Source organism: Pinus tabuliformis, chromosome 5_1 (assembly GCF_031772625.1).
Source record: "Pinus tabuliformis cultivar Carrire ecotype Pingquan chromosome 5_1, CPIR1, whole genome shotgun sequence".
Lineage (NCBI taxonomy): Eukaryota > Viridiplantae > Streptophyta > Pinopsida > Pinales > Pinaceae > Pinus > Pinus tabuliformis.
The window spans coordinates 577198736-577222157 of NC_142305.1; the positions used below are offsets into that span (position 1 = coordinate 577198736).

A 23422-nucleotide genomic window follows, 5' to 3' on the forward strand; every position below is an offset into this window, starting at 1 on the left:
TGTAAATGGCCCATATGCATGTTCCATAGCTCCCTAAGGTCTCAACCGTGCTCACGGCCTTCTCTACCACTCAAGGTCGCGATTGTATCAAACTATAGCCTATAGAGGTTCTTCACCCTCACTCCAATCTACTTTGTTGCTCTAGAATTACAGGGCTTAAGGAAGGCCTTTCATTTGCTGAAGATAACCTCATAACCCTTTTCCTCTAGGGTTGAATCTGAAACAAGTTTCTTCTTAAGACCTAGAACGTAGAGGATATCCTCAAAATTAGGAGGGTTACTAGACTCCCTCTCAACCCTAACAGACCCACACCCTTAGTCAAGTACCTGTCATCATCTCTCAACTCAATGTGAAACTACAAGTCCTCTCCGTCAACTTGCTGAAATACTCCTTGTTCCCAGTCATATGGTGGGATGCTCCATTATTAATGTACTATAAGTTAGATCTGAGACTTTTGTGATCCATATTGTAGATAAATGTCTTTCAGAATAATCACATCATTAGGATTTGGTCGACGTTTTGAACCAACCAATGTGGTTCATCCTCGGGACATTGGTTGGTTCGAAACGTCAACCAAATCCTAATGATGTGATTATTTTGAAAGACATTTATCTATTGTACTATAAGTTGTTGGCTACTGATCTTGTCATGCGAGCTATGAGTGAGAATTCCTCAAATTTGGAATCGAACTTATCCACCTTTGCTGAAGTTACCTCTTGGTCCTTCTTGGACCCTTTCTTCCTTTGAGGGCACTTGGTGGTGTATTGTCTGAATTGATGACACTGGAAGCATTTTATCTTGTTGAGATCCTTCTTTTCTTTCTTTCCTTTGGAGTTGGACTTGAACCCTCTTGCACTCTTCTTTCTCTTGGGCTTGGACCCTTTGCCAGCTAGGGAAAAGTTCTCCTTGTCCTCATGCTTAACATGAGCCCTAGATCTAGCAAGCCTCTAAATCTTCTCTTGGACACAATCGCCCCATAACCACTCCTAGCCTGGAAGCGTTTCTCTGCCACTCACTGCATCCTGGAAGTTATCCCACGATTTTTGAAACCCTAATAGGGCAAGACTCACCATGCTTGCTTCAGGCTTCAAGTATTGTCTCCCCCACTTCAACCAACTCGTCCTTCACCTAGGTGAACTTGGTGAGATAAGAGATTATGGGCTCAGACTTGCCCATCTAGATATTTCTGAATTTGTCCTTGAGCACAATTTTTCTAGCCTCACTTGAGCCCTGGTATAAGTTCAAAATGGCCATACACATTTATTTTGCAGTCTTATTGTTGGAAAGATGTCGCACAATGCGGTCTTTGACTCCTTCAAGGGTAATCCTCCTTGGTTTGCCATCGTTCTTGTTATGTTGAGCCATTTAATGAGGGTCAGTTGGTGTGGCTGGTGGGTTCTCCACAAACTTCTTGACACCTCGCTCTTCTAGCTCCATAGTAATACTTTCCTTCCAAGAGTATAAATTTGTTGAATCCAAACTGTGTTCTGGTTTCAAACCCTGGTAAGAAATTTTGTTGGTCGTACTCTTCAGAAACCCTAGTGCAATATTCTGACTAGAAAATCTATGCTCTTTGTGTCAAAACCCCAAGGCATTGATAGAAACCCTAGTGCAACGTACAACTATATTGTGCCTCTCCTCTGCGCCTTAAACCAATTCCCGAGGTTGAAATAAGGGTGTTAGTCTTCACTCAGATACTTGGGTCTAATAACATGTTATATTTTCTTAAAACTCAACAATCTAATCTGTGAACTATGTTAAGCAAAGGGCTAAAAGCTGAACTTTAACTTCAATCCACAAATATACTGAGTTTTATAACTAGCATGTCATAGAAAATAAGGAACAAATAAAGACAAATACACCATAAAACTGTACACAACAAATTGTACCTAGGAAACCCCTAATTGGGGAAAATCTGCAAACTTGGCGGATTTTTATTAGGTTTCTTTAGCAATAGTAATATTCAAAAATTGATTACAATGAGGTAGGAATATTCCCTGATCCTCAACTTTAACATGCCTTGACTGCCCAAGTCTCCTCTCGGCCTTGTTGATCTGCGCACTGTATAGATATGTAAAGCATCGTATGACTGTGTATGGCCTCCTTGCACTGATGCTAGTGACTTGACAGATGATGATAATGGCTGCAAGTGATAATGAGGTCGTTATGCCACTCTTCTCTCCCTTGGTTGTCCTAACCTGAAGCCTTAGTTTGTTGAAACCCTAGCTTGAAGTGTTTTCTTCTTGCTACCTTTAGCCACCAAGCCTCTAGTACATGAATGGACCAAGTGAGCACCCTTTTTCCCTCTTAGAAATTGACTTGGGCCCACCAGTCCCACGAAGGGCTGAGATTAAGTCTCCCTAGATGACTGAGATTATTATAATTATTGACTATAGGACTATATTTAAATTTTCCTAAGTCAAGGAATAATAAAAATGGTATAATTATGCCTTGGTCCACATGTGGGTTCCTCTACCAAAGTTAATGCACCTCTAACTTTGGCTGAACCCTTCCTCCTCTAACTCCATTTAACCACTTATCTTGATATCTTTATCTACATCCTTATCAATTGTTTAAAAATGGTCAATGCCATTTAAAACCTTTTTATTGAAATTTCAAATTAGACATAACTTTTATGTAAAACCATTTTTCTCATATTAAACTCGAAAGTTATAAAATTTTAAATTATATCAAACTTATACCACTTTCCATGGTATTAATGTTTCGTTTTAGATTTTCGTTATTCACTATGTATATATAATATCATTACTTCTTAATATATTTTGATTTTGAATTATGTATTTAACTATGCTACAAGATGTTATGATGGTCCGTGTACTAACAAAATCATTTTTAATGTTGTAGGTTTTGCATAAAAGTATGTTGGATTAAGTCATTGTTCAACCTCATCCCCCTTCTAAACTCGTTGAGATTAATTAGAAGTGCAATGCTCAAAGGAAATTAGAGACAACATTGAATCATTTTTCAAATGACTTTTGCACACACGAGTAGGGAAATTGGTATTGTCTAGTAAGGTGATCTAATATGCATTGATTGTAAAATACATGACTCGAAATAGTGACACATAGTTCTTTAGGAATGTCATTACAAATAACACAAAGAGCCATCTAATATGCATTGATTGTAAAATACATGACTTGAAATAGTGACACAAAGTTCTTTAGGAATGTCATTACAAATAACACAAAGAGCCAATGAACCTTCCAAACAAATTATTATATACATCTGTTTTTTTTGGTAATTTCCTTGATGCAGCTGCAGAAGATATCCATGTAGAAATGGCTAAGAAAATTTTAAAAAGAATATAATGATCAAATTCTTGACGAAAACATAAGAACATTAAAGAGTGCTTCTACTAATTTTTCACTTTCCTATCAACTAATTAATTAATGCAAAAAATATGGAAACATTCTACACATTTGAGACTCTAGTTTTTCGTCAATTTGACCCCAGAAAAACCCCACAGCCTCTTGGGGAAAACTGGTCTTCAAAGGAGGATTTTATTGCTTGAGAATTTTAGAATAAGTACATCAAACAAACATAGTACTTATCTCCCTTTTCTGTTGTAGCATTAAATTCTCTTTTCTGGAAATTTGTGCCCATTGAATTTTTCATATTTCCAGAAAATTGCATGTCCAAAATTTCTACATTTTTTACAGCTCAGCTCCTCAATTTTTTCCTAGACATTTGTGCAAACCTTGACTCGATTTTTGCGCTGGAAGGTGCCTCGAATTTCATGCTAAAGGATTTTCGTGCTTGACAACAGTTGAACAATGCCTCAATTTTCGCACTGCATGTAGCAGTTGTCTCGAAATTTGTGCCTCGAATTTTGGGCTTGACATCTGTCGTAATCTCCTTGAAACTCGTGTGCAGAAAACCCTCGAAAATTGTGTTGCTATCCCTTGAAATTATGCCTAAGATCCTCGAAAATTGTGCTACTATTTCCTCCTTGATTTTTGTGTCTGCTGAAAGTTCTCCTCCTTAGGATTTGAGCTCCTCTTCTCTAGCTACAATTTTTCTCCTCCTTCATGAAGTTTCTCCTCTTTCTCTTCTCTTCATGTTCTCTCTCAAGTGTGAAGTAAAGAATGAGCCTCCCTTTTCCTCTTGTGTCTCCTTGGAAAAGATTGAATCCCTAAACCTAGGATCCAATGATTGAGATTTCATCCTCAAATCTTAAGATGTGTGGTTGAGATCAGTTCTCCCAAGTGAGCTCCCTCATACATTGGCCCCATCACTTAAAAGTCTCATAGTACTTTTTTCAAGTTATGTACCTTTTCTATTTTTTCTCATAAAGTGATTTTTCACCTCACTTTAGTATTAGAAAAATACACTTAGTACTTTACACATAAAGTCACTTTATAAAGTACAAGTGACTTTAATATTATAAAAGTACATGGTACAAAACTTCTAAGTACCTTTTCCACCATAAATAACTCATAAATATCATTGAGACAAAGGTAAGTAATGTGATCACTAGGCTAAAAAGGGATAAAAACCTAGTAACACTTCTCCTTGGTACTATTTTCAACACTCCCTCTTACTGAGGAAGTTGTTTCTCACCACTCCCATCTTGTCTTTGAAGAAAACATGCTTACCTCTTGGCAAAGACTTGGTGAGAATGTCTGCTACCTGTTCATCAGTGGATATATACTCAAGTTTCACTGAGTGTCACTAAACCTAGTCTTTGATGAAATGGCATCTGATCTCTATATGCTTTGATTAGTCATGAAATACTGGATTCTCAGAGAGTTTAATATAACTATTTCATTAGTGGATATATACTCAAGCTTCACTGTGTGTCGTTGAACCTAGTCTTTGATGAAATGGTATCTTACCTCTATAAGCTTTGACCGGTCGTGAAATACTGGATTCTCAGAGAGTTGAATACAACTATGATTATCATAGTAAATCGTAGTTGGTCTCAACATCTGACCAAATAAACCATGAAGCATCTTGCAAATCCACATTGCCTCACACCCTGCCTGACTAGCTGCCATATACTTTACCTCTGCGTTGCTCAATGCCATTGATCTTTGTTTCCTGTTGAACCATGACACAACTACCTTGCCCAATGGGAAACAACATCTGGAAGTACTATTTTGGTCACTAACACTGCCAGCCAAATCTAAGTCTATGAAACCAATCAATCTAACTCCATCACATCTGACATAGTCCAAACCATAATCCACTATGCCTTATAAGTACCTCAACACATGTTTTGCAACCAACCAATGTACACTCCTGGGTTCCATCATAGATTAACTCAATTTGTTGACTGCAAAACAAATATTCAGTCTAGTGTTGACCAGATACATCAATGAAATGATCAATCAACAATACAAAGTGGGGTTCACCAACTCGGAATCAGAAGCATGCAACTTCGTCCAATTGGTGATCATAGGAGTAGCCATAAGTTTGCAACCATCCATACGGAATCTCCTCAAGATATCACCTGCACATCTGCCCTGGCCCCCAAAGATATGCCCATCATCTTGCCAAACCTCCAACCCCAAAAGGTAATGCATGAACACCATATCAGTCATATCACACTCAGAAGCAAGATCTCTCTTGCAATGTTGGATGAGTCTATCGTCCCCTATAATAAACAAGTCATCCGCATCTAGAACCAAATGAGTGGATCGTCACCTACCAAGATAAAGTATAGATTCGGATCTACATCACTCTTCTAGAAACCCATCTGCTACAAGTAGGCATCTATCATCTCGTACCATGCCCTCAGTGCCTGGTTCAAACCGTACAAGTATTTCTTCAACATACATACATGAGAATTCTTCCCATGCAACTCAAAGCCCTCAAGCTCCCTCAATGCCTGCTTCAGACCATACAAGGTTGTCTTCAGCCTACATACATGATACTCCCTCCCATGCAACTCAAAGCCCTCAAGCTACTCAATGTACACCTCCTCCTGTATAACACCATTGAGAAAGGTGGTCTTCACATCCATCTAGTGAATCCTCCATCCCATCTCAACTGCTATAGATATCACTGCTCTAATGGAATTATAACGAGAAACCAGTGCAAAGGTCTCCTCATAGTCAACTCCCTCTACCTGTGAGAAACCCCGTGCCACAAATCGAGCTTTGAACTTCTCCACGCTACCATTCACAACATGTTTGATCTTGTAGAGCCACCTGGAAGTCACCATTGACTTCCCATCAGGACGTGGCACTACCTCCTAGACATCATTCTTCATGATAGAGGCATACTCCTCCACCATGGCATCCCTCCAGATCTGCTGACTAGCGGCCTCCTCAAAACTAGTTAACTCTGTCTCCACAACATCTACCACAAAGCCACCCAACCTCTCTGGTGGTCTGATCTCCCTCACTAACCACTTGGGTCTTCCCACTGCCTCTTGAGCCTCCTTTAGAGTCTCTTGAAGCCATCCTGGCTTCTTCTTTCATGTAGTAGTCTCTTGTGGTGGTATGGGAAAGTCCTCAACTCTTGCCTCTTCTCCTATCAAGGAAGGCTCTAAAATAACCAATGGAGTTCCTGAACTCTGAGATAATGTGCTTCATGAAGCTGCACCAAGTGATCACGTACTAGGCAAAGTTATACTCTATAAACCTATCACCCTTGAAGAAGGTGAACCTTCTGATCCTAATGTACCACCTGATGCACCTGAAACCTGTGGTGTGGCCCCTTGCTAAGGAGCCTGCTGCTCTACCTAATCAACCTCCCTCTCCTTTTCAAATGTCACATCCCACCTTAGTACAATCTTCCTTTGTGCAGGGAGATATATACGATAGGCTCTATTGGTCTCACTGTAACCAACTAGGATACCCCTCTTTGTAGTGGGCTCCGAATTCGTCCTCTTCTCCTTAGGGATGTGTGAATATGTAAGGCACCCAAATATCCTGATCTGCCCAAATTCCGGCTTCTTGTCGGTATACATCTCCTCAGGAGTCTTGCTGCCCAAGACTCTGTGCGGGCTCTTGTTCTACAAATAAACAACAATATTACATTCTTTGGCCCACAAGAAGAAAGTTAAACTTTGATCATGCAAAATTGCTCTAACTGCACCCATAATGGTCTTGTTCTTCCTCTATGGAACCCTATTCGACTGAGGGTTATATGCTTTGAGTTTATTTGAGTGGTAGAGTCTTTGAAGATACTCCCTCTATTAAGTGAAAATTAGAGGGTTTTAGCTCATTGGTGATTTGTATAAATATTTGAAAGTAAATCTATTTAGGATTCCTAAGCTGCCATTGTTGCATGCTACCACTGTGATGAGCCATAACCATCATTGTGAGAGCCAGAGTTGACAATCGAATTTGTTTGAAGTTCTGCAACAAAGAATCCATACCCTATTTTAAGGTAATTGTTTTAAGAGTTTGCAAAGGCATAACCACAAGCTAGGAGTTTTCATCACAGAGAAGCGAGGAATTTTTATTGCAGAGAAGCGAGGATTTTTCATTGCAGAGAAGTCGCTATGTTTGCAAGTCGATATGGTTATTGAGTTGTAGTTAGAAAATGCTCAACAAATGGGAAAAGCCAAGAGGTTGACAAAGTCAAAGCAACAACTAGAGCTCTTTGAGATTTATTTGAATGATTTGGAAGTGAAAAGGAAAAAGAATGTCTTTGCATTGAAATGCATAAAGGAATGCGTAGATGACAACATTATTCCCCTCATTGTAGATGCAAAGACAACCAAGGAGGCTTGGGATACCCTTGAGAGGAGTTTTGGTGTAAGGGGGAGTAATCCAGTTGAAGATGAAGAGTTTGGTGAATCCCATTGTGCTTAGCCACAAGTGGATGATGACTGTGAAGAATTTGCAGAAGAAGCAAAGAAATAGCACACATATGCTCCTGAATCCCACTGTGCACAACCACAAGTGGATGACGATTTGGTGAATCCAGCAATAATGCTTGCTGATGATAACGAAATTGCCATTGGAGTAGCCAGTGTTATGTTGAATCCAACAATCAATTTGTTGATGTTAAGTTTGATGAAGACCAGTTGACTAATTATGAATAGTTTCATATGATGCAACAAAAAAATCTTATTTATAAACTGATATTTGGTGAGAAAAGCCCACTTGGCTCTGAAAACCAAGTGGAAGAAACCCTGTTGGAAGCAGGAGAAGTTAGTAAAGAAATGGAAGTGATAGAGGCAGAGAAGGAAGAAAAAGGAGAGAAATTTGTCATTACAGAGCAAAAGAAATATAACCAATGTGGTTTTGCAAATATTTTTAATCGTAACATTAATTTCTAGTGTGCAGGTAAACAGGATGATTATGAAGAAGAATTAAATTTCTTTGAAGCATGGCTTGCAACACCATGTCTTAGTAAAGTCTACATTGAAATGAATGTTGAAGACATTAATGATATTTTCATGAAATGAAGTCCTAAAGAGATATTTTTTTATTATAGACTTATGTTGCAGCAAAATATTGAATATGAAAAGCACACTACATAACATAGCATGTGGCAGCAGACCACATACAAGCAAATTTATGAAGAAATAGATGACATCCATGGACAACCTAAAGAAACAATGGAAGATTTGCACCAACAAATGAAGAAACTCAAATTTGAAGCCTACAACAAAAAGAAAAAGTTGAAGCAATTTAGAGGCTACAAGTTCTAGAAGAAAAGAAAAAAAAAAAGGTGATCTAGTTTATGTCATTTTTTTAATTGTAAGCCTCACTAAGACTTGGACTAACAGACAACTTAGTTTGGATTTTTGTGGTTGTAATTAAGGGGTTGGAGAAACTAATTCCAACCACCTGCTAGGTGTCAATCCAAGAGTCATAGTATGTGTGAGTTTAGTCGAGTTTGGTTGAATTACAATTGAGTTCTGGTTAAGTAATTTATTGTTGATGTCTCCTATGTAATCTATTTAATTGTTTGAGAATATTGAGAAGAACACTTCTACTCCACATTTTTTCAATATTTAACAATTTATTTCTTACAGGAGAGTAACCAAGATCTACAACGTAGTTAGAAGAAATGCTTATTATTCCTTATAGAATCACTGCCAAAAGCCATAGCATAGTTGAGTTAGTCGCCAAATTCTTGGAGTCTAGGATTGAAGTCATTGAATTCTTGAGAAAGTAGCAATGAGCAGTTAATTCTTGAGGAGGTAACAAGAGATATATGGAAATTAATGGCATGAATTAGTTGCAATAACATGTATGGCCAAAGGAAGAAACAAGAAGAGGTGGCGAGGTGGTAGTAAGATGGAAAAGAAGAAGTGAGGGGAGATGCCCAAGCGCTAGTAAAACAATGAGGTGTTGGGATTGATAAGAGCTCAAATACTCTAATAATAGAAAAATCATCAAATCGCTGCAATGAATAGGGCATCTATTTGAATGACTACAATAAATATGTCAAACAATGAGGTGTTGGGATCGATAAGAGCTCAAATACTCTAATAATAGAAAAATCATCAAATCGCTGCAATGAATAAGGCATCTATTTGAATGACTCCCCCACTCACATCTACTTTTAAAAGAAATCACTCATATATCCCCATTAAAAAAAAAAGAAAACAAAACCTAAATTTTTCTATATAAAATTTCATGCTCATAAACACAACTCATATTTCGTGCCTTTTTTTGAAAAGAAATTTGAATATCCTCTTTTAAGATATATTGTAAAAGGAACTTTTATAGTAGCATGTGTTTCCTCCTAAGAGGTCACAGGTGCAAAACTAGAAGAGGCAGAGTATGTATGCTTTTATAGACTTAGCAATCAAATCCTTGTGTGGAAGTGGTTCTCTTGTCCTACAAACAAAAAGTCTCATACACCAATTTAGTGTCTAACTTAACCATGACCTTAAAATTAGATAATAATAATAATAATAATATCACAAAAAAAATAAAAAAAATAAGCGATCTTCGACTTTGATGCGAATGAAACCAATAATGGACAAAAATCGAAGCTCGAGTTTCCGTACATCGTGTGTGCTTTCTTGCATAACTCTATGTGGTGACTTTCGTGTCATCACACCTTGCGAATAGGCGCGTGCGATTAATCGTTTCCGAACCTCCAGCGTGCCTCAAGCCTTTGGATTTTATGCGTCGTGCATGGTTTCTTGGATAACGTTGTGCGCTGACTTTCGTGTGGCATTTTCGGATTTGTTGTCGCACCTTGCCACACAAGCGTGTGCGATTAATTGAAGGGTTTTCCAATTTTTTTTAAGTTTGTTGCTTTCATCGCACGTGTGCGATTAGTCGAAGGGTTTTGCAGTTTTTTAAGTTGGCTACGCAGCAACTGGCTTTTTGACAAGAGCATTTTCTTCTCAGTGGTATTTTTTTAACATCTTGATCTCTGTAGCTGTCAAGGAGTTTTATGCAGATTAGGTTCTGATACCATGTTAAAGATTGAAAAAATAAGAGGTTTTATGCAGATTAGGCTCTGATATCACGTTAAAGATTGAAAAATTGAGCAGAAATGCTTTTCTCAATATTTTCTAACAATTAAATAGATTACATAGGAGATATCAACAATAAATCACTGAACTAGAACTCAACTATTACTCAACCGAACTCGACTAAAGTTAAACAAACTATGGTACCTGGATTGACACCTAATAAGTGGTTGGAATTAGTTTCTCCAACATAAAAAACATTTCTTTCGGAAAACATTTCTACTACAGATATTGATTGCTATCTTGTGAGGAATAAGAAGCATTTCATTAAGAACACCAAAGCCATAGAGAACATAAAAGACTAGGGAAATAAGCAAAGCACTTTGTTCTTATTCTCTTCATTGGCATTATCTAACAAGGCCACAAATTTGCTAGTATGGTGAATTTCTGGCTGGAAACGGGTGAAAAGTTCTTCAAAAAATCTGCCTATGTGAATGTGAATCGTTTTTTAATGACATAAATCATTTCAACACCATCAAAAACTCATGTGCACCCAAAATCAGCTTATAAATTTTCAAAAATGTCTGCCATTTCCAAAAAAATCATCCCCTGAAAATTTGACGTCGCCTGAAAATTTGACGTCTTTAAACTAGGCCAAAAGAATTTAATGCCCAACGTTTTGCAGATTGGACACATTTTATATTATTTCTTGATTAGCGATTGAATTAATTGTCAACCACTAAAATAGACATTTTATATTCCTTCTTAATAATCCATTGAATTAATTGCCATGTAATTAATAATTTATCATCGATCTTACTGGAATTCTCTTTTGGTGGCTATAAAAGTTTCTGTTTTCTCAGAGTAACTCTAATGATGTGTTACCGAAGGTTGATTACTCTGAATATTAATGCATTCAGACGAAATGCACCAGAGTGTTTGAACCATAACAAAGTTGACTTAATAACTTGAGGTAATATAAAAAAGAAATGCGTACACCATAGAAGTAAAGATCTAAAATAATGTCCTCACATTCTTCATTGGGATATAGGATGTTCACATGCAATGACACCATTTCTACTACAATCCATGCAATCACCCTATAGGGTTAACCCCTCTTGGCTTTGTAATTTATGTTATGGTATATAGAGTAAACAAAATTTGGATGTAACACTATATTAGAAATTTATCCAATATTCAACCTACAATACAAAAATAAATAAATTTATGAATCAAACAATTTTAGTTTTATTAATTATTTAGAACGATAATTTTATTTCTATTCAAGCTAGAATTGGAATATTGTGAAAGTGCAATTCAAATAATTGGAAAATGAAATTGATTAAAAAACTTGACTTTATACTAAAAAATAAATTTGGTCAATATGATATTTTAGAAATAAAGTATAATTTCATATATATTATAAATATGTTTTTGCAAATAAGAGATGAATCCCTTGTAGTGAAAAGCAAAGCATCATAACCATTTATAAGATTTTTCAAATAAAACCTTGTTGTGATTATTATACATTGAAAATGAAGTTGAACATGTAGAAGTATTTTCTTGAAATCATTAATTAAGTTGAGGCTTTATTGTATATGTAAATTGAATATTGTGGGATTGAAAATGAGGTTGAGGTCACAGGGACTTTTTCACGGTCATTGTACATTGAAAATGAGGTTGAGACTACAAAAACATTTTCTTGAAATATTTACAGGGAGAGGTCTTAATGTATCCTTACATTGAATATTGTAGAATTGAAAATGAGTTTGAGGCCACATAAGCCTCATTGCGGTAACTATACATTGAAAACATGGTTGAGGCTGCAAAATATTTTCTTTAAAACTTCACTCGGGTTGAGGCTTTATTGTATCTTTAGATTGAATATTGCCAGACTGAAAATGAGGTTGAAGCCACATAAGCCTCGTTAGGTTTACCATTATTTTCTCAGCCCAAAATTAAATGAAATTTAAAAATGCATGTTTAAAATAATTAGGAATGTGACCCCCCCTCCCCCTTGGCGGTTTTGAAATGAGATGTTGGGGGCGCAATTCATCTTGGTCATTCATTCAAGGAAGCAACATTGGATTGATTTTCCACCGTGCCCCTCCCCCAACTCGCCTTCTTGTTAAACTTTGAGTGACCAAGGGTCCCCGCGATTCTTGGGGCCATCAAATCATGTTGCTTCATGACTTATCATGAAAACAAGCTCTGTGGAACAACTTCTAGGAACTATGGTGTAGCCAATAAAACAATAATAAATGTTAGGATCCATGTCAAGTTGCAATTTGCATCTTCAATGTTATAACATATCTTGTAGAATCTTCATTTATAAAAGCATTACTCCCAATAAACTTTGCTCGTTGTGCAAATTTCAAAGTGCTAAATGTATCCATTACACATCAATTAGAAGGGTTGACATCAACAATGATACTCATTTTAGAGTTTTCACCTAGAGAATCTTGGAGGAGAAATGTAAGTTTGAAGTCATGATATGGTAAATGTTGTGGTTTCCCATTGGTAATATTTAAAAGATTCATGATTATGAGCCCAAGAGTTGTGAGTGATTTTTTGATGTTTGAGGCCTCTTTTAAGCATTCACCCTTAACACTTGAAATATTTTCTCTCTCTAAACTTGCCAAATCAGCTATACTTAGGTGCCCAAATCTATGATGAGTCACTGACTCTCTTCCACTTTATTTCAATTATACAAGTAAATACACTATGCAAGCACCTACTAACACAGTTCATATTTGTTGTTGTGACTTTCCTATTGGCCACTCCCTACAAGAGTAGTGATGTAGGAGCATTAACCTCATGTTTTGTCCAGACCAAGAGGGGTCACAAAATTATCTATAGGGGAAGGAATTTCCTCATAAGTTGATCTAGATTTATGAAGAAATGAAATTAACTATAGATATAAAAAAACACACAAAGATGCATCAAAAACATAACTTCAATTCATTAACAACAAATTGTTGAAAATTGTTTACATGCAGAATGGAAATAAACTAGTTCAAGCGATGGTATCTTATCTCTGAGAAGAGATGTGACGGCTACATGTTTTCTAAACTATGTTACAATGAGGCTCAAGGGACTTTTCATTATTTAACAACAAAGGGAAACCCTAAACAACTAAAACCATAACCCTAGCAGTTGGAACGCCAAGAGTTTGTGGGCCCTGTTGGGGTTAGTTGGACACCCAACTTCCCGGGGTCGTAACTTGGTCATATGATATCCATTTGGCGCATATGATACCTTGTTACAAAGGTCTCTCTAAGTACTACAAAATTTGCGGAAAGACACTACCTATAGCTATGGGCCTGCTCGGGACCTAAAAAAAACGTTGTTTAGGGGGCCAAAACAACTCTGGAAGTTCACAACTTGAAAAACTGCTAAAAATATTAAATTATGTTATAATCAAGGAAATTGATGAAACCAGCTAGAGGTCCAAGTGGGATAGGCGGGTGGCCACCAATATCTACCTGGATCAATCCTCCTTCCTCAGGAAGCAATGTTCCTGATTCTGTGTAGAGCTTCAACGAGGTGAGGAAAATTCTATTAAACATGGTCCCTGGTGAGCCACTTGCTCTGGTGAAGGAGTTGGCCTACTTTGACAACTCGATATAGTTGCATCCTCTGCTGATGAGTATTCTTCATTTGTGTTTCCATGATCCTGTTAGTCATGGCCTATTCGATACAACTTGGGTTGAGCTCTGTTGGTGTTAGCTGCTCAACAATGTCTGATGTGTCCAACAATGGGGGAAAGTATGGTCCTAGATAGTGCACATTGAATATTGGGTGCAAGCCAAGGAACGGTGGAATGTTGGGCTCGAAATCATTGTCTCCTATAACCTTAATGATGGTATAAGGCCCATATTAGAGTGCGTGAAGTTTATGGTGGGCCCGAGCAAGGCACTCCTTATGCAAATGTTACAAAACTTTGTCACCTACCTGGAACTTGTGTGGAACCCAATGTTGATCATGATGTTGTTTGTACTTATGATTTTCTCTATCCATTATGTCATGGACCTACTGGCAGATGTGCTAAATGCGTTTAGTGAATCTGGTGGCTCTATCATCTTCAGACTGGACATGAGCTGAATCTGCCTAAGTAGTTTCAAGTGGTATGACAACATCAATGGGACATAGTGGCTTGAATCCCAACCCCACCTGAAAGGGGATGTGGCCATTTGAGTTGTGGAGAACTCTGTTGTAGTTGTGTTAGACATAGGGGAGGCTTTCATCCCATGTGTGTGGATGCTTCGAGTTGTATATCCATAGGATGTGCACGATCATCCTGTTGGCGACCTTTGTTTGGACATCAGTTTGAGGGTGGAAGGTCGTGGACTTAGTGAGATTGGTATCCAACAACGATTAGAGGCTTGACCAGAATGTACTTAGGGACCTGTTTTCCCAATCCAAAATAATGGATTGTGGGATCCCAAAATGTACCCATACTCATTCAAAGAAGAGTTTGGAAGTGGCTTCTATTATGATACTCTTCTTGTAGGCCACCATAATGGCCATATTAGAGAATCTGTCGACAACCACAAAAACACAGTCATTTCCATGCTTAGTAGAAAGAAGGCTCGACATGTAATCCATGGAGATGAATTCCCAGGGTCGGCTAGGAGTAGCAAGAGGAGTATGCAGTCCTTGCTTCTTGATTGTAGGTTTGGAAATGATGCAAGAAGTGTAAGATCTGATGTACTTCCCAACATATTGTTGAAGGTTCAACCAATAAAACTACTTTTGCAACACTGCCATTGTTTTTTCTACACCAAAATGTCCAGTGACCTGACTGTAGTGTACCTCCCAAATAATCTTGGCGTGCTTGCTTGAAGGAACACATATGTTTGATAAGTTTCATAAAAATGCATCCTAGAGATGAAAGTCTAGAACTTGTTTTCCTTCTAGGAGCATTTGGTACGTGTTTTCGAATTCTGGATCACTCTTGTAATGACGCAGCCATCTCGAAGTCTTGTGTCGACAAGAATCGATAAAAATGGTCAATGCCATAACCAGCGATTGGATGAGGCATTCTACAACATTATTGGTGCTTCCCTTCCTATACTTAATGTTCAAATGGAGCTATTGCATATATGTGCACCATTTAGAATGGTGATCATTCTATAACTTTCCTTATTTCTTTATGAACCACATGGGTCAGTGGTATGTGTGGATGACCATTTCCTTCCCCATAATGTAATGCTTCCATTTTCAGTAGGACTACACAATGGAATACATCTCTTTGTCATTGGTGGGATACTTTCAGGCTATATCTAAAGTGTCTCACTATGATATTCCACCAGATGCCTCTTATGTGTAAGAACTACATCAATAACATAGTTGGATGCATCTTTCTCAATTTCAAATGGTTGTTGTAGGTTTAGTAATGTGAGCTTTCGTGTAGAGTAGAGACGATGCTTCAAATTGACAAACTCCTTCTATTGGGATTCAAACCAAAATAAATTTGATTTTGCACCACCCTTGGTGACTTGACTCAAAGGCCAAGTGATATGAGATAATCCCAACACGAACCTACAAGAGAAATTGGAAAGACCCAAAAAGTTTTGGAGCTCTTTTAGAGTGGTCGGGGCTTTCCAATCACAAATAACATGTATCTTGGCTGGGTCCACATGCACACCCTTATCATCAATGATGTACCCCAGATATTGAACCCAGGTCATACCGAAAGTGCACTTCTCCAAATTGGTACACATTTTGCTGTCATATGGTTTGGAGGACCTATCGAATATGGTGGAGGTGCTCTTCCCAATAATGGTTGAAGATCAATATGTCGTCCAAATACACTACCATGAACTATTTGGTGAAGGCCCGTAAGATGTCATCCATCAACCTCATGAAGGTTGTGGGGGCATGAACATCAACTCAAAATGCGTGACTAGGCATTCGAAAAGGCCCTCCTTGGATTTAGAGGCAATCTCCCACACATTGAAGGGTTTAATTGGTACCTGCTGATAACTAGACTTGAAGTCAATTTTTCTGAAATATTTGGCCCCCTTGAGCTAGTCCAGAAGGTTGTAAATAAATGGGATTGGATAATTATTCTGGAAAGTGATCTTATTCAGTGCCTGATAGCCAATACAAAGCCTCCAGGTTTCATCCTTCTTCTGTATCAACACGGTCGAGCTACCACATGATGATGAACTTGGCTTAATGTCCCCTTTATGCAACAAATCTTTAATCTACCTCTTGATTTCATTATTCTCCAGAAAAAAACATTGATATATCGGTCCATTGGGTAATGATGTGCCTGGGGTTAGATCAACGGAGTGCTCGACCTAACAGTATAGGGGTACCCCTGTGGGTGAGGTGAAGATGTGCCTATATTCCTCCACAACCTTGTCCATCTATTGTTGTCATGCGAAGGAGACCTGTCTGGAGGGTGAATCATAAGGAAAAAAATTCTTGGTCTCGGAAATGATCTTACTGCATTTCTTAGCAAAGATCAAAGAGATGGAGGTAAGAATTTATACCTTTGGTATCTAGTATAACTTATTGCCCAAATTAATAATAGCAGTTCAAGGCCTAGACTCATACAAATCATGACACTTCCACAAGTATGGTTGGGTTAATAATACATCACAAAATTCAAAAGGAGCAACATCACACACTACCTCATTCGTGAAGCTCTTGATGCTATAGGGAAGGTGACACTACTGACTAATGCAAAGATCTCGTCCTTGGTGGAGCCACCCAATGGTGTACAGATGTGGGAGTGGTGTGTTTGGTAGGCCCAATTGCTTCATGACCTCTGTTGAAATAAGTTTCTTTTGGATCCCGTTGTTGACATTGAACTGTAGTGTAGAACCCTTCACCCACATTTTGTGAGTGGAAGAGATCCTCCCACTCCTTTTGATCTTTAGGCTCAATCTTTTGGATCTTGGTGGTGGCAACAACGACATTAAGCTCTACATCAATAATCTTCTTTCCTTTTTCATTCCTCTTGTCGGATTCTAAGTCACAGTGGGAACATGCATATGACTCTAAAGCCTTCATCTCTACCACTAGTGATTTCTTGGCTCGACACTCACTTGTGTTGTGAGTGGGGCTCTTATGGAACACACACCATTTTCTTGTGTCCTTCTTTGTGTTTATGGTGTTTTTCTTTGCTTGCGGCCGTGGTGAGTTGTCCTGTGTCACCCCGCCTTCAATAATTTTTATTTTGTTTATTTATTTCTCTCTGCAGTCTAGGCACGTTTTTCCCTTACTTTAGACTCATAGATCTAAAGTCCCTCTTCTTCTATTTAAATTTCTGCTCAATCTTGATAATGTATCGATAGGTGGCACCAAGTGAGGAGATGTCCAGGAACTCCATCTCATCCTGGATGTACTTATGTAGACATTCGTGGTACTTGAGTATCATATTTTGCTCAAAATCCTTGATACCCAACTTTGTGTGAAGTGTGTGAAAAATATTTGTTAACTTTGACACATCTTGGTCCATCCCTTGTCACAGTGTGGTCCACTTTATGTATTTATCTTCATAGCTCCCGACAAGATACTACTTCTCCTTGATGGCATCTCGAAAAGAATTCCAAATCGGTGCGACTAAAAATAGTGAGGGTTCCCTCTTGTCCCTCTTCTCAGAATAGGTTTCGCACTAGTCCTTAACGTGGGGGATGACTTTGAGGAGTGGAAAAGTAATATTTTCCCTATTAGAAAAATCATGAACTAAAAAATATCCCTCCAATAGATTTAACCATTTACCTACAACATCTGCATATATCTGGCCTTCAAATATGGGAATGTCAAGGTTGCCTTGTACCTTAAAGGGAGTGGTGCCTCGAAAGTGGTCGTTGGATGAAAATGTGTCGCCTGTGGGCAACCGCCGAAGGATCTGGGTGAAATTGTTCATCATCGCGTTCCTTTGTTACTTGAGGGATTATTTGAGAAATATTTTGAAAGGTTCTCCTGGTCCTTCATATTTCTTTTCTTCCACCATGAAAGGTCATTGGGGTCAGCAAGGCTGGTCTTGCAAAGGTCCAGCTAGTTCAACCCCTAACTCCTTATATCCCGACCTCGTTGGGGGACATGCATAGCAAAACAGAGAAAGAAAATATAGATCTACTAGATATGAAGGAATGAAATGAAATAAAAATATAAACAAAAACACAAAGATGCAACAAAAAAAAAACTTCAATTGATTAAAAAGAAAGTACTTAGAACTATTTACATGTAGAATGGAAATTAACGAGTTCGGGCGATGGTAGCTTATCTCTAAGAAGAGATGTGGCAGCTACATGCCTTTTGAACTATTTTATTATGAGGCTTGTATTTTTGAACAACAAAGAGAAACCCTAAACAATGAAAACCCTAACCCTAGAAGATGGAACACTACGAGTTTGTGGGCCCCATTGGGGTTAGTTGGACAGCCAACTTCCAGGGGTCGTAACTTGGTCATATGATCTTCATTTGGCACGTATGATATTTGAGTACTAAAATATTTGCGGCAAGACTCTACCTATGGATACGGGCCTACTGCGAACCTAAAAAAAAACGTTGTTCATGGGGTCAAAACAACTCTCAAAGTTTAGGACCCGAAAAACTACTAAAAATAGTAAATTGTGCTATAATCAAGGAAACTGATGAAACCATCTAGGGGTACAGGTAGGATAGGTGGGTGGCCACCAATATCCACCTAAATAAATCCTCGCCCCTTAGGAAGCAATGGTCCCCATTGCATGTAGCGCCTCCCTAGAGAGCCACTTGCCCTGGTGAAGGAGTTCACCTGCCTTGACAACTTGATATAGCTAGATACTTTGCTAGTGAGTGTTATTGATATGTGTGTCCATGATCCTATCAATCATGGCCTATTCTATCAACTTGAGTTGAGCTTTGTTGGTGTCAGTTGCTCAGCAATGTTTGATGTGTCTAGCAATGGGGGAAAGTATGGCCGCAACCAATCCATATTGAATACTAGGTGCAGGCCAAGGAATGGTGAATTATGATCTTGAAAGAATTATCTCCTACAACCTTAATAATTTTATAAGGCCCATATTGGAGTGAGCGAAACTTGCGGTGGCTGCTAGCGAGAAGCTCCTTCTGCAAATGTAACCAAACTTTGTTGCCCATCTGGAACTTGTGTGGCACCCGATGCTAATCATGACGATGTTTATACTTAGAATTTTCTTTGTCCAATATGTCATGGACCTGTTGGCAGATGTGCTGATTGCATTCAATAAAGCTGGTAGCTTTGTCAGCTTCGAACTGGACATGAGACGAATCTTCCTGAGTAGTTGCAAGTGGTATAACAACATCAATGGAACATAGTGGCTGGAATTCCAACCCCACTTGAAAAGGGTTGTGTCCAGTTGAGCCGTGGAGAGCTCTATTGTAGATGTGTTATACATAGGGGACGATTTCCTCCCATATGTGTGGATGCTTCGAGTTGTACATGCGTAGGATGTGCGCGATCATCCTATTGATGACCTCTATTTGGCCATTAGTTTGGGGGTGGAAGTTCGTCGACTTAGTGAGCTTGGTATCCAACACCAGCTACAGGCTTGACCAAAATTTACTTAGGAACCTGTTATCCCGCTTTGAGATAATAGACTGTGGGATTCCAAAGTGTACCCATACTCATTCAAAGAAGAGTTTGGCAATGGCTTCTGTTGTGATACTCTTATTGTAGGTCGCCCTAATGGCCATCTTAGAAAATCTATCCATGACCACAAAAACATAGTCATTTACATATTTGGTAGAAGGAAGGCCTGACATGTAATCAAGGGAGATGGATTCCCAGGGCTAGATAGGAGTAGACAGAGGAGTATACAAGAATTACCTCTTGATTGTAGTTTTGGCAACTACGCAGGTAGTCCAGGATCTGATGTACTTCCCAACATCTTGTTAAAGGTTCAACTAATAAAAATACTTTTGCAACACTACCATTTTTTTTCTACGCCCAAATGTCCAATGACCCAAGAGTAGTGTGCCTCCCAAATCATCTTGGTGTGCTCGCTTGAAGGAAAATAAAGGTCTAAGTCAAGAATGATAGTAACTTGTAGTTGTATGCATTGCTATTGTTGTTTTATATTATATAACCCGATGATTATGCTATATGTTGTTGATGAGTATGTTATAGGTTAACTTGTTGATTGTTATATGGTAGTTAGTTTGACGATTTGGTTTTATGTTGTTAATGAGCATGATATATAGCTTATTATTGTTATGTGCTATTAACTTGATCATTAGGTTACTTCATTGAGATCTTGATGTTGTAATTTGGATTGGTCATATGCGTGATGGTTATGTTCACTGCATTGAAGATATTGATGTTATATGTATTGTGCTAACCTGGTTTTACCTATGCAGATTGTTATGATTGCGAAAATTAGGTATGAGCTGACATATTTGTGATATGGTGTTGTCCTAATCTAGATTGATCATACATATGTGATTGTTATGCATGAATGACAAATGCTTATGAGCGTATGACGTGAACATGTTAGTTAGTTACTGTTAGGGATATCATGGTTTATGTTTGAGTTGATATGTTGTGAAGTTGTATCATGCTAACCTAGCTTTATTGTGTAGACAAGATAGCCTCCCTTGATATACATTAAGGTATGAGTTTTCTTATGTCGTATATTTGGTGCTTGGTTGTTTGATTATGACGTCTATTCGGTGTTTGAGTGTTTGTGCCTAGTTGATTTATTTAACATGGTATGTTTGCAAGTGGTTGAATGATTGATGAATTGCTTAATATGAGTATGTGTTCAAATGATTTTGTTTTAAGATGATTGTACTAACATGTATGTGTTGAGACAGTTGATATGTACTCGAATATAGTTGATAGTTGTAGCATTATGTCTAATGACTATGGATTATGACATGATTGTTTGTAAAAGTTGATTTCAAATTGATAAATATGATTGTCTTGATATTTGGAACATGTGGTTGACATGTGTGAGCATGATGCAGGGAGTTGCATGGCAAGAGAGGCTACCATGAAATCTTGAAGAAGGCTTTGGTTGAGCTTTCCTTGGGAACCATGGGGATTGAGTCACGGTGTTTGTTGTTAGCCTTGTGATTTTTGTCTTCTATGAATTGTTGAACTTGATTTGCAGCTTTGTTTATGTCTAGTGCATGGCCATACCACTTTGTTTGCAGAGTCATGTTGTTATTTGTTTTTATGGTCTTCTTCTTGTTTGTTTCTTGTCTTTCCTTTTTTATGTTTTGAGTCTTTGGATATGGTTTGGAAAGAGGAAAGTTGATGGAAATTAGGAGAGATTTGTGGTACCCAACCGATGATATAAGACCCAGATGAAGCTCTGTGCATGAGTAAGTACAGCGGAAGGTAAGACTATGATAATTGGTTGGACTGGTTGGGTCCATTGTGCTAAATGGATAGTAGCAGCGCAGACACAAGAAATGTAACCAGAAAAGGTAAGGATCAGTGGTGTCATATGATTTGGATATGTTGGGAACTATTTCTCTCAATTCTTATGCATAAATAAAGAAGTTCTCTTAACCTAGACCCTATGTTATCTGGTAATTATTTTATGATCATGATTATGTTGAAGTTTATATATATATATATATATGGATACATGTATGCATGTATGTCATTGTCTAGTAGGATCACGATTGTTTTATGCTGACGTTTATATATGTATGTGTGTATCCATGTATCTATGTTACTATATAACAGGGTTGTCAGGGATCATTCTTGTGGAGGAATGATTGCTTATGCAGGAGAATGACATGAAGAGGTTCCTGGTCTTACGAGGAATCGATTGGGAAGAGTAATCATGACAAATATACGAGGTCAGTATCATGTGGATATGATTGGGTATTGTATACTTGTATTATGCCTATGTCTATGTTATAACAGGTAATGTTGAAGGATACATCGACAAAGTGAAAGTAGTGTGGTCTGCGGCATGCTAGGATAAGCATGGATGAGATACTGAAAGCAAGGTTTCTTGGTAAGGAAAGTGTGGTTTTGGATGTGTGGTACTATTGTTAAGCATACGTTGTATATGTTGTACATGTTGCATCTATGATGTGTGCACTTGTGGTGTTTTGTATACATAGCATGTGTACATGTTATTTATGCAATGTTATGTAAAGGATGGTACAATTAGGGTTGTGAGAATATTGCATATGGGGTGTTGTATACATATTGTACTGTCTTCATGACGTATATGTGGTGTGTGTGCATATGGTGCTCTGTGCATGTTGGATATGCAATGCTGTGTACGGATGATGCTATGTACATGTTGGATATATAGTGATATGTACACTTGGTGTTGCGTGCATGTTGTACATATGGTGCTACGTACATATGGTGTTGTGTGGATGATTGTACAAGTGGTGTTGTGAGCATGTGGTGCCGTGTACATATTGTACATAGGGTGCTACGAGCATGCGGTGCTATGTACATGTTGTGCATGTGATGCTATGGACATATAGTGTCACGTACACATCGTGCATGTGGTATTGTGTACATGTGGTATTGAGTTCACGTTGTACAGTGGTGTAGTGCACATGTGGCATTGTGTACACGTTGTGTAGGTGGCATCATGTACATGTGATGTTGTGAACATGTTGTGCAGTGTATAGGTGGTATTATGTACATGTTGTACATATGGTACTGGTGTACGTGTGGTATTATGTGCATATCATTGATGTTGTGTTATGGGCATGCGGTATTATGCATCATGTAGTCATGGTATTGCAGCGTGTGTACCCGTTGTGTAGTACTCTTTGTAGGTACATGCATTGGGTGGTATTTCACATCGATTATAGATGGATGAATTGTATTGTATACACTGGGTGTAGGTGTATGTGTTGTATGTCAGGTGTAGATGCATGTATTGCATGGTGTGGTATGCCATGTGGTTGTATGTGCGTGACGCACACTATGTATCTATGCACATGGTTGAGGATAATGCACTGGGTGTTTGTTGAGTGTAGCAACCAATCGAGACTGCGTATGGAACAAAGACAAAGGTAGAAGCTAAGGATTGAGGAAAGGATAAGTATCATCATTTTATTTCAATTGTATTATGCATGTGATTTATGACTATGGTA

At 38.2% G+C, this 23422-nt stretch overlaps 1 protein-coding gene across 1 annotated transcript in view; it reads right to left on the reverse strand.

Annotated features, from left to right (window-relative positions):
- Positions 1-23422, reverse strand: part of LOC149166151 (cinnamoyl-CoA reductase 1-like) — a 59089-nt gene that overhangs the window by 23894 nt on the left and 11773 nt on the right. Inside the window, exon 7 of the mRNA XM_089430065.1 lies at positions 5227-5296. Within this exon, the coding sequence (XP_089286191.1) occupies positions 5227-5296 (70 nt within the window). The remainder of the gene's footprint in view (positions 1-5226; positions 5297-23422) is intronic.